Source organism: Castor canadensis, chromosome X (genome assembly GCF_047511655.1).
Source record: "Castor canadensis chromosome X, mCasCan1.hap1v2, whole genome shotgun sequence".
Lineage (NCBI taxonomy): Eukaryota > Metazoa > Chordata > Mammalia > Rodentia > Castoridae > Castor > Castor canadensis.
The window spans coordinates 21,049,180-21,072,595 of NC_133405.1; the positions used below are offsets into that span (position 1 = coordinate 21,049,180).

Genomic DNA, 23,416 nt, shown 5'->3' on the forward strand with positions numbered 1-23,416 from the left:
CAAAATAAGAAAAGAAACATATGGCGCCGGTGGCTCACACCTGTAATCCTAGCTACTCAGGAGGTATACATCAAGAGGATCGTGGTTTGAAGCCAGCCTGGGCAAATAGTTCACGAGACCCTATCTTAAAAAAAACCATCACAAAAAAAGGGCTGGTGGAGTGGCTCAAGTGACTCAAACCCTAGTACCACAAAGAAAAAAAAAGGAAGAAACATACATACAAACGACAAAAAACAATTATATAGCCTCTCAATGATTAGTGTGAAAAAGGCAATGTAATACTCATTTTGATGTAAAATACTAATGAAAGTTAGAAAAATCCCACTGTAACCAAGTGAAATGAACATAAAGTATAGTTTGCAGAGCTTCAAAGAAAACAAAAGCAAAACCAGAGTTGTCATAAAATCAGGTATCATCTATACTTACACAGTAGCTCTTCAGTCTGATAAAATCTACAGTCATAGGAATGGATCTATCACTATTTCTATTCAGTGCTTTAATGTAATCCAGGAGGTCGGCAAAGAATTTATAGCCCCCCTTGAGCACACAGAGGGCTACAATGTGATGGCCTCCCATTTCTTTCATCACATCTCGAGCTAGCCTTTCAGTCCTGTGGAAATAAAATCAGGGATTGAAAAGAAAGTTCCATACATTTAAGCTTTATAACAACCACCTCTTAAGCATCAAACTTTCATAAAACACATCCATTGTCCCAATGAAGGACATCCTTGCTTCATAAAGCAAAGTTAAATTTGTTTTTTGGATTTTTTTAGACAGGGTTCATTTATGTAGCTCAGGGTGGCCTCAAACTTGTGATCCTCCTGTTTCTACTTCCAAAGTACTCAGATTACAGTCATGTGCCAACATGCCCAGCTCAAGCAAAATTAAAATTTGATGTCCTTAAAAACCATGCACACTATGACATCATAAATTTTTAAATGTAAATAAAAACAAGCTATCATTTCACTTATTAGAACTATTACACTGGCAAATTGATTATGATACTGATCTAATATACAAGATAACAGAGAGTGTAAGGAAAGGGAACTCTCGTATATCATCAGGAGTATAAAATGATACAACTTTTTGTAGGATAATTTAACAGTATCAAAACATTCAATAAACACCTTTCCTTTGAATGCATAATTTTCACTTGGATAAAGGTGAGCAAGTGCCAAAAGGTATGCAAAAGGATATTCCCTTTAATATAGTCTGTAACAGAAAAATCATGGAGAACTTTTTTAAAGTGTCCATCTAGTGAACTGGTTAAATCAGTTATGGTTCATCCATAAATGGAATGCTAAGCAACCTTCAAAATTTATGTAATATCTAGCTGGGCACAGTGGCTGAAGCCTGTAATCCTCTGTAATCCTAGTTACTTGGCAGGCGAAGATCAAGAGGACTGTGGTTTGAGGACAGCCCAGGCAAAAATTTCCTGAGACCTCATCTCAACCAATGACTAGGTGCAGTAGTACATGCCTGTCATCACCAGTTACTTGGGGAAGCACAAATAGGAGGACTGCATCCAGGCTGGCTGGGGAATAAAGCAAGACCCTATCTTAAAAATAATCAACACAAAAAGGGCTGAAAGTGTGGCTCAAGTGGTAGAGTGCCTGCCTAGCAAGCACAAGGCTCTGAGTTCAAATCCCAGCACCGCCAATAAATAAACAAATGATAAATAAGTGCTAATATAAAAACTAGTAAGTTTCAGTACTATATGATAGTACATACATGTGTTCATGTGCTAAAATATGTATGTGCATATGCACATTTACATATAGTAAATGCGCACAGTTAATGTCTACAGAGGAATGTGTACAGGAGGCTGAAAAGAGAACTATATATTCCTTCTCATTTATAGTCTCCATAGATAGAATGCTCCATTATAGTACACTAACATATTATAATTTAAGAGTAAACAAAACAGAACAGCCAGACATACAAGGCAAGTATTGAATACCAAGTAAAAATTTTCCACTGTAATTCATTTGAGGGGAAATTTTCAAGTTAGACATGCATAACAATGAAAATCTGATTCAGTCCCAGCTCATTACCCTATTCGGGACAGAGAAATCAAAGACATTGACTACAGTTCATTCTTCCAACTTCCTTTCAATGCTTACTTTATTCTCCTCCCTACAGATTCCCATTACCCCATGATTTATACTCTTTCCCCCCGCTTCTTTTTTTGCCCCTGCAAAGAAGACTAAAAATAAAAGGCATTTATTCATTAACTAATTGGCCTGGTTTATATTCAAATATCAACTACTCAAACAATTGCTGGCACTTGAAATTAATACAAGAAAAAAATTAAAAATTTCTATTTAAGATCTTACTAACCTGTCCATAATTAGTCCATGAGGAATAAACACCTTTTCCAAATCCTCAGCATAGTGATTAGGTATACAAAATAAATCTAGGTCATAGCCTGGTTCGTCATCACTAATCTGAAAAAGAAATACAGCCATTTCAAATCAGAGCACTACAAGATGCAAACACTTGATTGGATTTACCTGAGAAATTCGGTATGAGACGGTAAGAAGAACTTTGTAGTTATGATAAGAAATTACACTTATGTAAGAAAACTCTATGTCTTAGAAATGAATCGTTATGAATGTTGAAGTGAAATTTGTTTTAGGTCGCAAAGAGAAAAAGAATTTTTAAGGAGGTAAGACATGTGGCATAATGCTGACAATATTTTCCTTTTCTTTTTTTTTAGGTTTGGCACTGGGATTTGAACTCAGGGCCTCACACTTGCTAGGCAGTACCCTTACTGCTTGAGCCACTCCACCAGTCCTTTTTTGTGATAGGTTTTTTTTGAAATAGGGTCCTGTGAACTGTTTTGCCCAGGGGCTGGCTTTGAACTGCAATCCTCCTGATGTCTGCCTTCTCAGTAGCTAGGATTGCAGGCATGAGCCACCAGTATCTGGCAGCAACCATAATTTTAAGAAAGGGTGCAACAGGCTCAAGTGGTAGAGCACCTGCCTAGCAAGCATGAGGCCCTGAGTTTAAACCCCAGTACTGCAGGAAAAAAAAAAAAAGAAAGACCAGATCGATGAGCGGAGTGGACGGAACAAGTTCCTATCCCATCTCCCCGCTCCAAAAATCCATTGAATATATTGTCCTTAGATTGAGGGCGTTTCAGATATTAGACTCCTAAGAACAGATACTACACTTGATCTTAGCCAAAAGGCTGAGAAGCAGTATTGCGATTAGTTTTTAAAGTATTATATATGCACATATAACAGAGAAAAATGAGTAAAACAAAATCATAAAAAACATTACCTTTGAGAGTGAGGTACAGTGATTTAATTTAGTTCTTTATATCCAAAAAGTATGGAAAATATTTGAAAGATATATTAAATTAAAGCAAAATATTCAAAGCTTATTTAGAGAGATAAACAAGGAAGAATTATAATACTCTATCCCACATACTCAAGACTAAGTATCTTTTGAAGCACATTCACGAAGCTGGTGATACAAGCTCTGGCAGTTTTAAGAAATACTGGTCTGATAAGACTGATAACATTGCACTGGAGAACATCATTCTGAGCGAGGTTAGCCAGACTCAGAAGACCAATAATCGTATGTCTTCCCTCATACGTGGACTTTAGATCAAGAGCAAATACAGCAAGGGGACTGGACTTTGGTCACATGATAAAGCGAGAGCACACACGGGAGGTATGAGGATAGACAAGAAACCCAAAAAACATGATAGTATTTGATGTCCTCAATGCAAAGGAACTAATGCAGAAACTTTAAAGCGACAGAGGCCAATAGGAGAAGGGGACCAGGAACTAGAGAAAAGGTCAGCTTGAGAAGAATCAACTTAGAATGCAACACATATGTACATGAAAGCAATGCTAGGAATCTCTATATAGCTATCTTATCTCAACTAGCAAAAACCCTTTTCCTTCTTATTATTGTTTGTATTCTCCCTTCAACAAAATTAGAGATAAGTGCAAAACGGTTTCTGCCTGGAAGTGAGAGGGTTGGGGGGAAAAAGAGGGGGTGGGAGAAAAGGAATGGGGCGGAGAAATGACCAAACATTGTATGTACATATGAATAAACAAACAAACAAAAAAAAGAAATACTGGTCTGGGCTGTTGGCGTGGCTCAAGTGGTAGAGCACCTGCCTACCAAATGCAATGACCTGAGTTCAAACCATATCCCATGGGAAAAAAAAAAAGAAAGAGAAATATTGGTCAAACCATAATTAAATCTCATTGTATCAGTTAACTACTACTAAGCACTTTCTCTTTCAGTTAGCATTATATGAATGCGTAAAGGACAAGCAGTTTGACTTCTAATTAATTTTTTTAATATATAAATAATATAGTAATATTTACAGGATCTAGTTTGTTGTGTTTTTTTTTTTTGAGATAGGATCTTGCTATATAGTTTAGGCTGGTCTTGAATTCACAATCCTCCCAAGTGCTGGGATTATAGATATGCACCATCACACCCATCTCAGAATTGAGTTATATTTTGAGTTTTCTACTGTTGGAAAATTTGAGGTTTACACTGTCTCTTTTTCAGTCCCAAAAGCTCCACATTTTGGCAGTACTGGAGTTTGAACTTGCACTTGCTAGGCTAATACTCTACCACTTGAGCCATACACGCAGCCCCAAAAGCTCCCTTTTGAATTCGGACATGGGTGGGATTATTTATTGTCAGGTCTGCCCATAGTACCCTGCAGCAGGCAGAAATCAATACTCATTTGTTCTTAAACACACACGTACTACTTTTATAAGCAGAAAATTTTCCTCTTCTTGGGAAAAGAAGATCATACCAGGTCCTCTAAGATTAAGTGCCAATGTATCTGCTAAATATTAACTTCATGTTTGTATCTGAACACATTTACTACCTACAGAATGGAAATATGACACGTGTGTCATATATAGGAACATTCTAAAACTATTTCACAATAAGCAAGAATTGCTTTTATAAATTTATAAGCTGAAATTTAGTTTAAGTTTTGGGAAAAGAATATAGACTGTGCTCAATTTTATAAGATGATGCAATAAACACTCATGTCAGGCTCAATGGAATGTATTTGTATCACCTGACAAGAACAAAAAGCTGCCATTTCAAAGTGCTTTAAAACCAAGAAAATCAGAGCATCAAAATGACTTCCCTGAAACTTACTCGCCCCTCTCTCCCAGTCACTCAATGCTTCTGCCACAGGTTCAAACCATGACATACCCAGAACTCTTCAAAGACTACAGCATCTATTAAAACGGTTCAGTGCTGGGCTGGAAGTGTGGCTTGGATGGTAGAGCACCTGCCTAGCAAGTGCGAGGCCCTGAGTTTAAACCCTAATACTGCAAAAAAAAAAAAAAATCTTGTTTCCATAAAAGCCAATGGGACTTGCTCAGAGTTCATCACAGACACACAGTCTAAGAATACAGTCAGATCAGCAGGGATGTACTCCAAAATAGCAATTCCATCACTGTCAATACACCAAATTGATTTCCAATTTAAAAATTTTGATTTCTAACCAAGACAGATTCATAAGTCAGAGCGTTAGGTTTTCTTTATAGATTCCTAGATTTTATTTTGTTCTTTTGAAAGATTTATTTATGGCTTTTTATTTCAAGCATAAAAACATGTTACTACAACTCTTCCCAGAAGGCAAAAATAAAAATTCATCTATTACAATTTACTATACATAAGTAGGGTATACTTATGGGGCTCCTAATTTAAGAGATTATTGGTTATGGATGGATAATTGTCAGAATTTGGCAATAAATAAATGTGGGTTTATTTTTTTGTCTACCTGTGGATGTTCAAAAAAATCATAATATAAAGTTAAATAAGGAGAAATTCATTTAAATGAAGATGAGGTACCAACTTTACACTTAAAAGCCCAAAGCCCCCTTAATTCATAGTTTATGATCAAATGTTAGAACACTAACTTTTAAATAGTGAGAACATTATTCAGAGCCTGTATTCTGCGGATGGGGATGTAGCTCAGTGGTAGAACATGTGCTTAGCATGTTAAGAGGCCATGGGTTTGATCCCTGGCATCACATAAACAAAAAGAACCTGTGTGTGTATGTGGAGTACGTACACCCACACACTGAGGACAAAATATACAGGTTCTTGTTTTTGTGTGCTGGGGACTAAATCCAGGGCCTCACACATGCTAGGCAAGTGTTCTACCAATGAGCTTTACCCCGAGTCCTAGAAGCTGTATTCGAATGTTTATTGAGTACCTACTATGTTGTACATACTAGGAAGTATTAGATAAATTTGACATCGATACCCTCAATGAGCTTACAGTGTAACCCATGACATGACATGCATACAGGTAACAGTGGATTGCTACTAAAAACAAAAACAGGTAGTGCTATGGTCATGTAGGCGAGAACTCAAACTGGCTCAGAAGCCTAACTTGCACTTGAATTGTTCACATAATACAAAACAGATGTAATTTGATAAATAGGAACTTGGTTTTAGTCATCTAAAACACTGTAACGTCATCTTAGACAGGTTCAATAACTTCAGTCTCTCCAAGAGCTAGATGGAAATATACTTGTTGGCCTATAATCTTAACTATTTGCCAGGGCTGGCTTCGAACCATGATCCTCCTGATCTCTGCCTCCTGAGTAGCTAGGATTACAGAATTATAGGATGTGGCCTATAATCTTATTAGCTCATTTGTCCCATCAGATAGTTAACAATCCAGTGGCTGCTTTGATAGGAAGGGATAGAGTTAGGGATTGCAATATACTCAATTACACAGACATTCCACATCCACCTTGATTAGGGCACTGTGCAATAGATTTTGTGAGGGAAACAAGGATGATTCTAAATTTACTGCCCTTGAAGAGCTTAAAATCTAGTGGAAAAGGCACACATACATGCAACTATACAGCAAATAAAAAATTGTAAACCACACCAAAATTTAATTCAATAGCCCAAAACACGTGAATTGTTAAATGCAGTAGTATATGCACTAAAGGTAAACTTAAAATCCAAGGTTACCCAGCACCTATGATTCCTTCCATAAGCAATACCAAGCTTAAAGTAGTCATTATATTCTCTTGCCTGGATTATAAACAAGTAAAGGAGACCACCATGTCTCTAACACTGAATTAGCTTTCAAAATCAACGAGGCAATAGCAGTACCCAACTTTCTATATAAATATAAACCACATCTGTTTTATTACGTGTGACTTGGTGTTACAAATGGTTATTAAAACACCTTCTAAAAGAACTATTAGTTTGCTCAGACTGCCATAACAAAATACCATAGACTGGGTAGCTTCAATACTAGAAATTTGTTTCTCCCAGTTCTGGAGACTGGGACATCCAAGATCAAGGTCCCTGCAAGGTAGACATCATTATGAGGCTCTTCTCTTAGCTTGTGGGTTTTCTTAGTGTGTTCAACAAGTTCTCTAGGACCTCTTTTACAAGGGCACCCCACCCTCATAACTTCATCTAACAATATTTACCTTCCCAAGGCCTCATCTCCAAATACCATCAATTGGGAGTAAGGGCTTCAATATATGTGTTTTAGTGTGTGTGTGGGGGTGGGGGGGAACACAGCATACAAATGCTCATTCTACAAGCACTCAACATAAAAACAGCTAGAGAAGCCAGGCATGGTAGTATATACCTATAGTTTCAGCACTCATAAGGCTAAGGTAAAGAAGAGTGTGAGTCTGAGGCCAGCCTGGGCTACATAGTAAGACCCAGTCTCAAAAAATAGCTAGAGAAGATCACTAAATGGTGATCCCTGGGACAAGGGTGCAATCCTAAAATATAGGAGAAGAGTTCTAGAGTGGCCAGAAGTGGTAGTAAATAAATGAAAACATAGTTTCAGTCCAGATCCACTATGGCCATTTCTGGTTGAACTGGAGAGCAAAGACAGATTATTAATAGCTGAATTACTTACCATTACTGAGACAGCTCAGATTCTGACTGCATCTCCTTAGAGCTCTAGAATATAGATCTCAAATTCTAACCTATTTGTGATAAACTTGTCAGTGATAAAATATATACCTTTTGAAATCTATACTTTTGCTCTCATAAATTATTGAAATAATTTTACTTTCCAGTAAAATTGGCGCTATAAATTCTTTTTGGGGGGGAGGGGAGGGCAGGTCTCACTATGTAGCCTAGGCTGGTTTTGAACTTGTGACCCTTCTACCTCAACTTCTTGAGTGCTCACATTACAGGTGTGTGTCACTATGCCCAGCATACTTAATAATTACAGGTGTCACATCTGTAATAATAGCCTCCATGTGAAAATTTTGTGGCTAATACATAAAATTTCTAATTACAAAGATAGATTATCTAAAATTACAGTAAGCAAGGAAATTAAACTAAGCTTTAATACAACTTTACAACAATAATTCATCATCTGCTTTAGTTTCTTTCAGGACAAAAATGGCAACGTTCCTGTGTCCAAACAAGACTAAATGGAGCTGGGTTCCAGTGGCTCACGCCTGTAATTCTAGCTACTTAGGAGGCAAAGATCAAGAGGATCTCTGTTTGAAGCCAGCCCTGGGCAAATAGTTTGAGAGACCCTATCTTTAAAGAACTCATCACAAAAAAGGGTTGGTGGAATGGCTCAAGGTATAGGCTCTGAGTTCAAACCCTAGTACCTCAAAAAAAAATACTAAACAGAAGTGAGTCTTAAAATGAACTATGGGAATTAAGAAATGTACAATAGAAGAGCACATTTGATTTTATTCTTGGTAACCAACATTTCCAAGCTGCATGGTCATAAATTTTACCATTTTACACCAAAGCAGATAATACTCCACACCCTTGGGATAATTGTGTTAACTTTGGATATCATAAAACCAAAATTCTGATTTACTGATGCAGATATTCCTAAATGTGAAAATAATTTAAACTAGTAGTATGTTCACTTCTAATTTTGTATCGTTCTTACAAATAAACTACATATAAATTTTTCTTGCCTTCCCATTTAGGAGTTAAAACTATTACAAGAATTAAAATAACAATCTTTACTATTCAACCCATGGATAAATTATTACCCTCTAGGCAAGTGGGTCTATAAATAGCATACATGCAAGGACATGAATTAACCCACACCATAACCTTTCCTTTTATTAATATGCATGGTGGAATAATAGACATATTCAATCTGTACAAAAATTACATCTATCAGCTATCTTTTTTTTGTGGTACTGAGGTTTGAACTCGGGGTCTCACGCTTGCTAGGCAGGCACTCTACAACTTGAGCCACTCCATCAGACCTGTTTGATGTTGGGTATTTTCGAGATAGGGTCGTGTGAACTATTTGCCAGGTTGGCTTCGAACCTCGATCCTCCTGATCTCTGCCTCCTGAGTAGCTAGGATTACAGGTGTGAGCCACTGGCACCTGGCTCAGAAGCACAATGCTAATGATAGTAGTTTCATAGAAATTTGAAGTGTTTGAGTGCTTATTAATAGCACATTATTTTTAATGTTAGTAGTTTGGTAGTCACCAGCAGGAATATAACAGTTGACTCATCAAAATACTGCTATTAATGATAGTGAGTGGCACTTTCACGTGGTATATAAATCTTATTGAATTCACATAATACAGATTTACAGTTATGGGCTGGTGGAGGGGTTCAAGTGGTAGAATTGCTCAGCATGCCTGAGGCTCTTAGTTCAAACCCCAGTATCACCAAAAATAAATTTAAAAAATAAAATTAGTTAGAATACAGAAGCACACCTTCAGTATCCCCTTATTATAGGGGTATGTGTGTGTGTGTGTGTGTGTGAGAGAGAGAGAGAGAGAGAGAGAGAGAGAGAGACCTGGCCCATTTACTGTCTAATTACTACAGAAAAGTAAAAGCAAAATTCCACTGGGTGTGGGGCCACATATCTGCAGTCCCAGCTACGTGAAAGGCTGTGACAGGAGGATCACTAAAGTCCAAGAATTTAGGGCAGCCTGGGCAACATAGCCAAATCCTGCATTAAAAAATAAATTAAAAAATACAAGAAAACTTCAAGACACCTCTTCTCTGCTATCTGGTTGGTCCTTTTCCCACCCACTGCAATACCCAGATACAAACAACGGACAGAAAACAATTAAGATGGATCTGTAGTATGTATGACACAGTACTCAATTCACAGAACAGAAACCTCTAAACTGAATTGCTCCATTTCTTGGCAGTCAAATAGAGTAATTTTGCTCTCCACCTACGGCTAATGTCTGTTTAAATCCTATTGATGACAATGATATGGTTGTGGACAAAACCATGCACCATTTTACCAATTCTGAAAAAAAGTTATTAACAGATGGTGGTGGTAGAACAAGTGCTTAGCACGTGCAATTCCCTGAGTTCAAACCCCAGCATATGCACAGACACAGAGAATCATTAGCACACCAAGCACCTGTAATCCCAGCACTGGGCAAGCTGAGGCAGGAGGACTGGGAGTTGGAGGTCAGCCTGGGTTACAGCATAGCGAGATCCTATCATAGAGAGACTCACTAGCAAGGCAAGATTTAAGTTCAGTTAGGACAGTACTACATTTCTAGCACTGTCATCCTGAAATTCAGAAGATATAGCCACATAAAACCTATCTGATACTTCACATTAATTTACAAACATGCAGAAGCTTTTTCTAAAACAAGAGTTACAAGCAACCTGGGCTGTATCAGGCAGATCTGGAGGCCGATTTCATCAGTAATCTGAGATAAATTATCTTGGGCCTCCATGGTCATACCCCTTAGTGTTTATCTACCTAATAGAGTGCCTATTAAGTAACTTTAGGGCATTAGATAATGCCTGCAAGCACTATTCACAATAGCCAAGTTATGGAAACAGCCAAGATGCCCCACCACTGACGAATGGATTAAGAAAATGTGGTATTTATACACAATGGAATTTTATGCAGCCATGAAGAAGAATGAAATCTTATCATTCGCAAGTAAATGGATGGAATTGGAGAACATCATTTTGAGCGAGGTTAGCCTGGCCCAAAAGACCAAAAATCATATGTTCTCCCTCATATGCAGACGTTAGCTCAAGGGTAAACACAACAAGGGGACTGGACTTTGGTCATATGATAAGGCAAGAACACACAAGGGAGGTATGAGGATAGGTAAGACACCCAAAAAACTAGATAGCATTTGTTGCCCTCAATGCAGAGAAACTAAAGTGTATACTTTAAAGTGACAGAGGCCAATAGAAGGGGACCAGGAACTAGAGAAAAGGTTAGTTCGAGAAGAATTAATTTAGAAGGTAACACACACGCACAGGAAAGCAATGCAAGTCAACTCCCTGATTAGCTATCCTTATCTCAACTAGCAAAAACCCTTGGTCCTTCCTATTATTGCTTATACTCTCTCTTCAACAAAATCAGAGATAAGGGCAAAATAGTTTCTGCCTGGTAGCAAGGGGGTAGGGGGGAAGAGGGAGGGGACAGGGGGAAGGGAGGGAGAAATGACCTAAACATTGTATGCACATATGAATAAAAAAAAGATAATGCCTGCAAAATATGTATTTCAATGCCTGAGACAGAGTAAGCACTTAATAAATACCTACTCAGTCACTTCTTAAATTGGAGGTTAAGATTAGAATCTGGGACCAGATAATGTAGGTTCAATTAGTAGTAGCATTGCTGAGTGATTTTAGGAAAGTTAGTTAACTTTTCTGAGCCACATAATTTTTTTTAAAGAACAAATCTGTTAAAATAAGTTGAAGGGCTTAGACCAGTTACTAGAACATAGTAAGCACTATTTCAGTGTTTGTTATTGCTAACGTGCAGACAAATTAAGGGAAGGAAATTTTAAAAAAGGAACAGGAATTTGCAAACTAAAAACATAATGAATTTCTTGATGTTCAAACAAACCTAACATCCAGTTGTAACAATTCTAACTAATTCCCTGTATACTGGGGAAGGCATCACATCCCAAAGCTAACAGCATCTGTACAATTTCCTGGAGAACTGGATAAAAATAATAGTCACTACCATTTGTTGAGTACTCATTACTATACCATTTTTTTTGTACAGGTTTGTAGGTTTGAGTGAGAGCCTCTCCGTTTTTAAAATTTACTTATCCTCCTCTGCTCTAGTGCCTGGGATCTAACCCAGGGCCTTGTGCATGCTAGGCAAGCCTCTACCACTGAGCTACACCCCCAGTCTCTCCAATTTTTTTTTTTGTGGAACTGGGGACTAAACTCAGAGCCTCGAGCATGCTAGGCAAACACTCAACCACTGACATACATCACCAGCCCTTCTCCTCCTAACAACTGTGTGACCAAACCTGTGTCTATTAACTTCTTTGAGAGTTAAAATTTCTCCTTTTGTAAAATGGTAATGATGATCATACCATTGCTACAGGGTTGTTTTCAAAACTAATTAGGACTGTATGTAAACACAATGATGGCTACAATTCCCAGTCAGTACCTTGCAAGGCTTATTTATTCACAAAGACTGTCTTATAATCCCTTCAATACCACCTGCAGCCGCCACCTCAGAAACACACAAGATTACTTTTTTTTTTTTAATTTATTTATTTTTTTTCAGAACTGTGTTTATTTTTATTTTTTTTCTTTTTCTTTTATTATTCATATGTGCATACAAGGCTTGGTTCATTTCTCCCCCCTGCCCCCACCCCCTCCCTTACCACCCACTCCGCCCCCTCCCTCTTCCCCCCACCCCCTCAATACCCAGCAGAAACTATTTTGCCCTTATTTCTAATTTTGTTGTAGAGAAAGTATAAGCAGTAACAGGAAGGAACAAGGGTTTTTGCTGGTTGAGATAAGGATAGCTATACAGGGCATTGACTCACATTGATTTCCTGTGCGTGGGTATTACCTTCTAGGTTAATTCTTTTTGCTCTAACCTTTTCTCTAGTACCTGTTCCCCTTTTCCTGTTGGCCTCAGTTGCTTTTAAGGTATCTGCTTTAGTTTCTCTGCGTTAAGGACAACAAATGCTAGCTAATTTTTTAGGTGTCTTACCTGTCCTCACCCCTCCCTTGTGTGCTCTCGCTTTTATCATGTGCTCATAGTCTAATCCCATTGTACACAAGATTACTTTATTTGCACCTCTACAGTGTGCCTATCAACCACTTTTAAGTTTTAGGTTTCCTTCCCTTTCCCTACTTCTCATGTGCGTGTTCTGGCCTTAGCGTGTGACCCATGTCCAATAATATTACTGCATTTGTTTTAGGTCTAAAGTCCACATATGAGAGAGAACATATGATTTTTGGCCTTCTGAGCCTGATTAACTTCTCTTAAGATGATGTTCTTCAGTTCCACCCATTTACTTGTGAATGACAAAATTTCATTCTTCTTTCTGGCTGAGTAAAATTCCATTGTGTATAAATATCACATTTTCGTAATCCATTCTTTGGTAGTGGGGCATCTTGGCTGTTTCCATAACTTGGCTATTGTGAATAGTGCTGCAAAAAACTGACAAAGGCCACTATAGAAGGTGATCGGGAAGTAGTGAAGAGGTCTAGTAGAGATGAACCAATTTGGCTTGTAATACATTTGTGCATGGAAGCAACACTAGGAATTTCTCTGTATAGCTATTTTTATCCCAAGCTAGCAAAAATGCTATGTCTTTTTTATTTCTCTTATGTTTTCTCTTCAACAAAATTGGCAGAACAAAAGAGGGCAGAACAGGTTCTGCCTGGAAGCCAGGGGGGTTGGAGGGTAAGGGGACAGGGAGGAGAGGTGGCCCAAACAATGTATACACACATAAATAAGTGTATAAACTAAAAAAAAAAAGAAAGGGGAACATTTGTACATTTCTAGACCTGTTTATTATTAGGCATAATTCTAATTTCAAAACCTAATAAAGACATTCTAAGAAAAAAAAAAAAAGAAACACATAGGAAAACTAAAGCTTAGAGAGGTGAGGATACCCAAGGCCACACAACTAGTAAACAGTCCCAACAAGTAGGATTTCAGGTTAGGCTCCATTAAGAATCCTGCTTTTTACCTTAAGTACAAAGTCTAATATGAAACAGAATCTTTTCTTTCTTAGGGCTCAAGTAGTTGTTTACTCATTCAACAAACCATCATTGGACACTTCCTACAAGCCAGGCATTGTGGTATATGGTGGAGTTACAGTGGTGATTCCTGCCCCTATACAGCTTAAGAGTTGGGGCTGCAAATCGGCGGTGGAGTGCTTGCCTGGCATGAGCAAGGCCCTGGGTTCCATGCCCAGTACTGCAAAAAATAAAAATAAAAATAAAGTTTGTACAAGTGGGAGATGCAATCAACAGGTAACTCTTAAATCAGCAATGACAATAATCACAGTAAAGCAGGTGTCGGAAGCTTTGGCTAGTTTAGATCAGAAAGGTTGGAGGCAGCAGGTTGGCTAGTGTTTTTTTTTTTTTTTAAAGAACCAATGAGAATGGAGGCAAAATATCAAGAGGCTGTCTATTAGGGATGTCCTTGAGCCTAACGACCAAATTTTCCATTTTTTTAATCCCTTGCAGCAAGGAGCATGGGATTCAGACTCCGAGCTTATATGAATTTAAGGCCCTCTACGTCTGGGACCGAGGGAAAACGGTCCGTGTTTGCACTCGTTTCTTCGTGTGTAAAATACGCATGGTTATCGTCCCCGGGGCTGTCTGGAGTCACTGAAGCAATGCGCATTCCCACAAATATGAATTATAGCACCTGCAGAGCTAAATGCGAAGCCGGGTCCCCACATGCCCTCCCATGCGGTCCTTTTCAGGGCTGAGGCTCCCTCCCTACGGATCTAACCGCCAACCCCCGAACTTCCAGCGAAGTCCGCCCCCTCCCCCAACGCTCCCACGCCCTCACCCCGCCAGCGATCATTCCCGAACCAGCCCTCGGCCCCTCCCCACAGCACGCTCGCAGGCGGCACATGTCAACCACAACGCCATTTCCACCTTCTCTGCCCACACGCAGCCCTCTCTTCCTGGGCTCTGCTAAGGGGAGACCCAGTCCTGGCTCTGCCATTCCGTCCTCCCTGCCGCCCCTCGTGTGACGTCAAGCCAAATCAGGGAACCTGTGACCGCCCCCCGGGCTTCCCCAAGCGACCAATGTCCAAGTGCGCAGTGCTGGCTCCGCGCCTCAAGGCAGGGCCGCCGCCGCTCTGCGGCGTGGGCCTGGGACCCGGCAAAATTGCTCACCACGACGCTGGGGCTGCAGGTCGCCATAACGGGGCCGGCCGACGCGCCGGCTGACCGCAGTGTGAGGAAGGAGCCGCGGAGATGGAGGAGGCGGTACGGCGAGGCGCGGGAAAGCTCAGATGTTCACGCGACACTCTTCTGCGCTTCAGCAACCGCTAAAGCTGTGGGAGCTCAGGCCCCGCCCTCGCCCCGCCCCTCGCCCCGCCCCGCCGCCAGCGCCGTCCGCGTGCTTTCCGGCGCGCCTCCGCCGGCGCCTAGTGGCGTCCACGCTTCGCTAGGGGGCCGTGGGAATTTTCTTCCAATAAGTAGCGGACGCTGCCCTTACGCAGCCGCTCATCCTCTCGCTGTGTGCCAGAGGGTCCCCAAATTCCCAAACCTGCCTCCGCCAGCATTTTCTTAGTGCTCCAAAATGGGCGCCAGCTTTGCGGGTTCACCATGTGATCCTCAAGCAAGGCGTCCCCATTCCAAGATCTTGCACTACATTGTGGCTTCTATTTTCTTGAATCGTGGCCGAGTTCTTTCCAAAAGTCCTTACCTGGTTGAAGGAATTTGAGCCCTAGAGGCCTAGAACTGCCAGATCTGGGTACAAATTGCTGCTTTGTAATCTGCAAATGAGACTCCGAGCCTCTTTTTGCTTCAGTAAACAAAATAAGCATATTAACAGTATATTAACGGGATCGTTGGGAGGATTAAAAAATACGTGTCTGTATGCTTAGTTTGGTTTTTAATTTTAATTTTTATATTTTAAAATTTTATTTTTGATTTATCGTGCATTAATATACAAGGGGATTTCATTGTCATAATTCCATATATGCGTACACTGTACCTTCAACAACTTCAGCCCCTTCATCACAAATTCTTATTGGAAAACAGTTGGGCAATTTTTTTTTTTTTGGTGGCAGTGGGGTTTGAACTTTGAGCTTCACAACCTTACAAGTCAGGTGCTCTACCACTTAAGCCACTCCACCAACCTTATTGGAAAAGAAAATCTTTCCCTACATACTCTCAAGTAGGTCAGGTGAGCCATCAACAGCTGCTTCTCTTGAGGCCATTCCTGATGTCCTCATCTAGAACCCACAATAGTTTCCACACTTAGACGGTGGCCTCCCTCTTATGAAGGATAATTGAGGGATATGAGATATATGTGATGTAGATTTGTGAAACTGGCCAAGTGATTGTACTTCCCTGAACCTCAGCCTCTCTTCCATTGCAAAAAAAAAAAGAAAGAAAGGAAGGAAGAAGTAGTCTCAGGTACTCTGGAAGTAGAGGGAGGAGGATCGTCAGAGGGCAAGAGAGACAAGCAAGAACTCAGTTCAAAAAAAAAAAAAAAACAATGATAAATCTGGGCACCAGTGGCTCACGCCTGTAATCCTAGCTACTCACAGGGCAGAGATCAGATCAGGAGGATAGCGGTTCAAAGCCAGCCAGGACAAATAGTTCAGGAGACCCTATCTCTAAAATACCCTTCACAAAAATAGGGCTGGTGGACTTGCTTAAGGTGTAGGCCCTGAGTTCAAGCCCCGGTACTGCAAAAAAAAAAAAAAGATAAACCAATAAAATAAAAAACAGAGAATAATTCCTGCTATGAAAGGTTAGTATGAGAATTGTAAAAATAATTATGTGAAGTATCTATTTTAGTTTGAATGTGTGAACTTTACACTTCCTTAGTTTCTCTGCCTCTTGTCTGTCGGCGGGGGGGGGGGGTGGGGTGGGTGGGCAGTAATGCAGAACATTCTTGTGGGCTTTGAACTGAGAAAGGTCCTGAATTCAAATTCTGATTCACCACTAATTAGCATTGTGATTTTGGGCAAGGTCCTTGATCTCTGTGTGACTTAGTTTCCAGATATGTCAAATAAGGATATTATCTTCATCACAGTGTGTGCAGAAGTACCTAGCAAAGTACTTTGCTCAATATGTAATACTAACTTCGTGTGTTCCATTAATTTTGCCTTAAACAGTTCTTTACACTATTCCTCTAGCCTCTAAGACTTCTTATCCATTTTCCTGTTGATGGATATTTGAGCAGTTTCCATGTTTGGGGTTTTACAAATAGTCCTGCTATGAACATTTGTTTACATATCTTTTGTTGAATGCATGAATATATTTGGTATTTGGTACTAATATGAATCATATTAGTATGTTTTCATTACTTATCCTTTTAACGAACATTGCACTCCATCTGAAAGTGAATTCTGAGAACTTCCAATTTCATATATTTGACCCCTGACACCTGTGGACTTAACTACCCATATTTCCTTCAAACCCAGGGCCTCCTGCATGCTAGGCAAGCACTGTACCACTGAGCTTCATCCTCAGCCCCCTCATTTCCTATATCAGGTACTCAACAATTCAGAATCCTTCCAGCTTGCTGTTCCTTTCTACAAATCCTTTAATATCAGATAATCCTGATTTTTAACACTAGATTATTTATGGGTTTGTTTTGTTGTTGTTTTGTTTATGAGACAGGGTCTTGCTATGTAGCCCAAACTGGACTTGAATTTGCAGTGCTCGTGCCTCAACTTCGTAAGTGTTGGAACAATGGGTGTGGGCCACCATGCCTGTCTTTCTGTTTATAATGGAACACAGACAACAGAGTACAATCTGCAATATGTAATTTTTATTTTTGGTGGGACTGGGGTTTGAATTCAGGGCTTTGCACTTGCAAAGCAGGTGCTGTACCGCTTGAACCACACCTCCACTCCATTTTGCTCTGGTTATTTTGGAGATGGGGTCTCGAGAACTGTTCGTATGGGTTGGCTTTGAACCTCGATCCTCCTTATCTCAGCCTCCCAAGCAGCTAGGATTACAGGAGTGAGTCAGTGATGCCCGACCTGTAATGCTTTTCTTTTTGCAAGTGAAAAGTCTGGTTCATATATTAATTTTATAATGTGGGAGGTTTCACTGTGACATATTCATATTTGTATATAATTCGATTATATTCACCTCCTCTATTACTATTACTATTATTATTTGGCAGTACTGGGGTTTGAACTCAGGGCCTCACACTTGCTAGGAAAGCACTCTACCACTTGAGCCACTCTGCCAGCCCCAGTATCCTTTTTATTTTTTTTTTTTTTTGTGGTTCTGGGGATGGAACCAAGGGTCTTGCACCTGCTGTGCTCTATCACACACCCAGCTCTAGAATATATTTTCATAGTTTTACTGTGATTCCATCAACTAGATGAAAAACTGAATCATTATTGGAATTAATCATCACACTAGTTAATTCCACTGGTGCCCAGATATTTGATCAAACATTATTCTGGGTGTTTCTGTGAGGGTATTTTTTGGATGAGGTTAGCATTTAAATTGGTAGAGTTGGAGTCAATCAGATTACCCTTCAAATGTGAGTGGACCTCATCAGCTGATGACCTTCATATAACAAAGACTGACCTCCCTTGAGTAAGAAGGAATTCTGCCAGCAAAAGGCCTTTGTATTGGAACTTCAATTCCTCCCTGATGCTCGAGCCTGCTGGCCTACCCCATTAAACTTTGAACTCCCCAAGCCTCCACAGTTGTATGAGCCATTTTTAAAAAATCTCTCTCTCAATACCCAGATATAGCACAGAGAACCTCAATAAATAGAACTGATTTTTTTTAATTGAAGAACCCAATGACAGCAACACATAACCAGCATCATTTAATTGAGTGTGGACTTCTGTTAATAGAGGTACTCGTTAAAAATATTGTTTCACTTTTCATCATGTGCAAAGAAACCTGAAATGGAAAATGACCAAATGAATTTTGACGAAAAGTCATTCAATCTAAACAAAATGATTCACAGAGCAATGCGTTAATGTCCTCTCGGCAATGGTGCCTCTTAAATCATCATCTTTAGGTACGGTCTTCTTCAAATAACTATAAACCTTTGAAGTGTATGCTAATGCTTTCTTTCTTGGAAGATAAATGTTTTGTCGTTTGCATGTCACTGTGCCCTGAAAGTGGATGATGTATGTAGACAAACGTTTTATGCACATTATATATCATATATTCAACATCAACTTTCATGACAAATTTAGTGGATCATTTTTCATCATGTATGTGCTTTAGTTTTTGAACTTAAATTCTGAAATACTTGACTGCACATTTTTAAAAAGCATTACCAATCAAGCAAATAATGAATTGTACATTTGCACCATGTAATGAAAGACATAACCATTGGTCCAAGGGCATTCAGACTACCAACTATATGTTCTGTGGCAAGACTCTTGTGCCTTTATTTCCTGAATGCATTTTACATATCTGTGAGTACAGAATTCCCTGAATCCACTGACCTACTGGCGGCCTGCCAGTTTCCTCTATCGTGGAGGCTTTGGCGTTTGTAAAATGAGCTGGTACAGCAGTTATTCAGCAAGGGATACAATGGCCAATACTCCTCCCACCCCCTTCTGGGACTGGAATGAGTTACTTGTCCCTAACTCCTGGAGTCGGGGTGCCCTTGTTCTGTTACCAGTGAACATACTGTATGCTGTCCTTGAAAGAGGCATATTAGTTATACTGCATTTGGAAGCAATTAGGAAAAGGGGAAAGGGTTACCATTGGTTATTTTTGTTTAGACTTGGTTCTCTGTGTATGCATCTCATAAGTTAGCATATAAGAACAAGGCAGAAGCTGGAATTAAAAAGTTGCAGTCAGGCTGGTGGAGTGGCTCAAGTGGTAGAGTGCCTGCCTAGCAAGCACAAGGCCCTGGGTTCAAACCCCAGTACCGCAAAAAAACTGTAGTCCATCAGACCCATCCTGACTTATTTCAATGGAACTTCTACATTAATAATTAAACTTCATTAGAAAATGAAAAAATCTGGAACAAATGCTAAGTTGGACAAAATGTTGTAAACCCAGATATAAACTGGGACTGTCCGAGGCAAACTGGGACATTTCTCTCTGACCACCCTAATTCTGCTTCCAACTCATGGAGACCTCTGGTCTACCACCCTGCTCCCAGCTTCCCTTACTTCTAATTCTGATTGGACCCTACCTAAGCCATTGTCTGGATGCCCTTTGTATCCCTGACTCAGCTCTGTCAAGATGGCTAAGCCACACCTTTGCTCTACACCACAGCCCGTTTTGTGTACTAGGCTACTGAATGCAGATGGAGAAAATCCCACAACCAAAGTCTGGTATCTCTACAGATTCCTGTGCTTCAATCTTCACTGGGGCCTTAACACACCTCTACAATCCTTTTCATGTGCTTGGTCAGCTCCCTGTCTTTTATTGTGAACATTAAGTTCCCCATAGCAATGTTCTGAATATTTGTCCTCATTTGACCCCCACTATTTGCACTCTTAAAAGATAGCTTCTCCCTGTTTCATGTGGTGTGTAAAAAAAAGATAACCTCAACCCATTAATTTATGAAGAGACTGGAGACTCTAGCATGAACCACATGGATTTCATTCTATCCACATCTACACTGCTTCTTCTCCACTTTTCTCCAGACCCAGAGGTGAGGAGTCCCTCTGACCAGCAGATGTATTTGCACCCTATATTTCTGGACTAGGATCCAATCCAGGAGCACATTATTAACTCTTCTTAGTCTCCATTATTCTGGAAGATTTCCTCAGTCTTTGTCACACCCTTGGCATTTTTAAGGGAACTGGCAATTCTGGGTTTGTCTGATGTTACCATGTGATTACATTTCAAGTGTTCCATTTTGAACCAGACATACAATGGTAATGCTGTGTCTTCAGTGCTTCACATAAGGCGGCATGTGTCCATGAGAAGTACTGTACTGGTGAGGTTACTAGTTCAGAAGGGAAAACAGGACATGGTGGCACCTGCAGAGGCTTTAAGTCATTTTGTTTTGTTTGTTTGCAGTGCTGGGGCTCTAACCCAGGACCTCACACATGCTAGGCAAGCACTCTACCACTGAGCCACATTCCCAGCCCTATAAGGAGCTCCTTTTGATCACGGCTGAGGTTATGTTAAAAGATGGCTTAGGGTGGGTCCCTACATAATCTCAGGATGGGGCTGGTTGCCAGAAAGATCAAGTGATTGAAGGCTGGAACTTTCAGCCCCACACACCCAACTCTGGCAAGTGGGGAGATCAAATTCTATAAAACTCCTGAACAATAAGATTTCACGAGCTTCCAGGTTGCTGAGAGATGCTGGGAGGATAGTGTGACCAGAGAGGCCATGAAATCTCCATGTCCCCTCCCCATACCCTGCTCTATATATCTCGTCCATCTGGCTATTTATCTACATCCTTTGTAATATCCTTTATATTAAATGGGTAAACCTTAGTGCTTGCCCAAGTTCTGAGAACTGTCCTAGCAAATTAATCAAACTTGAGGAGCATGTCTTGGGAACTCCCGCATTTACGGCTGGTTGGTCAGAAGTACAGGTAATGACCTAGGACTTGGAATTGACATCTCTTGTGGAATTGAGCCCTTCACCTGTGAGATCTGATACTATCTCTAGTATCCGCTGATGTCTTCTGCAGAATTTCTTAGTGTGTGTGGGTGTCCACACACATCTGGTCACAGAGATGATCTGTACTGTGTTGAGTGAGTACAAAGTGGGATAAACAGGTTTTTTTCCCCCTGTTATGGTATCTTATACCCAAACCATCTTTTGGGGTCTCCTAGATGCTTGCTATCAGCAAAGGTTGCTCCCTCATCACGACCCACAATGTGGTCTCACAAGCAGAAAAGGGATAGGGTGTGTGAGAAATAATTAGGTATGGGCTGGCGATGCAGCTCAGCAGTAGAGTGATTGCTGAGCACGCTCAAGGTCCTGGGTTCCATCCTTAGCACCACAAAGAAAAAGAGAGAAGAAAAAAAATTAGGTATGATATATATTATTTTTTTGGGCGGGGGAAGGTAGAGAAAGAAGGTTTTTTTTGCTTCATATATTCTTAATGAACTCAATAGTGGACTTTAATACTTTAGGCACACAATGTAGGGAAAGCTGCCAAGTCAAAGGAATAAGTGTTCATTGCTTTATTTAGGTTAGCATTATTGTATGAAATTATATCTTTTCAAACAGAGCAGTGACAAATTCATGTTCATGTGTAAGGCATAACAAGGTGACTATTAACAAATCAACTTCAAAGCAGATTTTCTTGCTGTTTAAAATCTCTCTATTGGTCCATTATAGCACACACTGTCAAGGACAGGTTTTTACAACCTGAAGATTTATCTAGGCCTTCTCTGTTCATAATGTATTCTTACCCTCAGAGTTATCACAGACTATAGTTATAAGTTGGTCCATTCACTCATGTACTATTTTCAAATAGGGTATTCTTTTGTCCTCCATTCTGATACTTTCAGTTAAGAATAGTCATCTGGTCGTTCAACGGATGGCCTCTGCTCTCCCTTCACAATTTTCTAAAGGTCCCTGCTACAAATTAGACAGACCTGTGATGTCCAATATAGCAGCCACTAACCATAGATGACTATTTAAATCTAAGCGTAATTAAAATTAAGTCAAATTTAAAATTTGGCTCCTCAGTTCTACTAGCCACATTTCAAATGTTCAACAGCTTACTTGTAGTTTAGTGGTACTGCATTGGACTGTGCAAACACATAACTTCCATCACTACATAAAGTTCTATACAGCTCTGGGCTAGAAGTGAGTCTTCTAGAAGGAATGACAGGACATTCTCAGAGCCTCAATAGAGAACTATTGTAGACACTGGCTTCTCAATGTAATGATACTGCTACCAGGTGCCTAAAACTGACAGTCTTGTTTCACTGCACCTAGGACTAGGGATTTCCAGGACTATTTAAGCCCAGAAGCAGGTGGCTTCCTACAGTATAAGGAAAATAAAACAGGACTGAGTAAAATTCACAGAGGAATCTAGTTGTGGCAATTTGTTTGAGAATCTTATGAATATTGTTCTTTTTTTTTTTTTTGGACAGGTAAGTTGCAGTTTTATTTTTATTTATTTATTATATTATTATTGTACTGGGGGTACATTGTGACATAAAAGTGCTTACAATATATCATAGTTGAATTCACCCTCTTCTTCCATCACTCTCCTTTATCCTCCCTCCCCCCACTCCTGTAATAGTTTCAGCAGGTGTCATTTTTCCATTTTCATATATGAGTACATAATATTTCCACTATACTCACCCTCTTCCTTCCTTCTATCCTCTAAAAACTGTCCTTTAAATTCTATTTTCTAACAGGCATAGACAGCCCCCCCTTTCCTTGCTGTACTCCCATCCTTCAGTTTAACAGTATGTTGCTTTTTTTGGTGCCAGAAATGAATCTAGGCCCTGACACATCTAGGCAAACGCTCTACCACTGAGCTACACTCCCAGTCCCCTCAGTACCATTGATATGGCCTCAGTTAGCCTTGGAGTGATCCACAGGGGGAAAAGACT

The 23,416-nt window shown here is 39.9% G+C and overlaps 1 protein-coding gene and 1 non-coding gene across 3 annotated transcripts in view; both read right to left on the reverse strand.

Annotated features, from left to right (window-relative positions):
* Positions 1–15,280, reverse strand: part of Hprt1 (hypoxanthine phosphoribosyltransferase 1) — a 34,741-nt gene extending 19,461 nt beyond the window's left edge. The window contains exons 1-3 of one of the 2 annotated variants that reach the window (XM_074064456.1): positions 15,093–15,280; positions 2,341–2,447; positions 427–610 (exon numbers count right to left, since the gene is read on the reverse strand). In XM_074064456.1, coding sequence (XP_073920557.1) covers positions 427–610; positions 2,341–2,447; positions 15,093–15,119 — 318 coding nt within the window. In that variant the 5' untranslated portion in view covers positions 15,120–15,280. The remainder of the gene's footprint in view (positions 1–426; positions 611–2,340; positions 2,448–15,092) is intronic. The other variant, XM_020184861.2, reaches the window with a different exon arrangement.
* LOC141419982 (U2 spliceosomal RNA) lies at positions 3,006–3,205 on the reverse strand. Its single transcript, XR_012444706.1, has one exon. It is a non-coding gene; the product is annotated as a U2 spliceosomal RNA (small nuclear RNA).
* Positions 15,281–23,416: the final 8,136 nt, after the last annotated feature.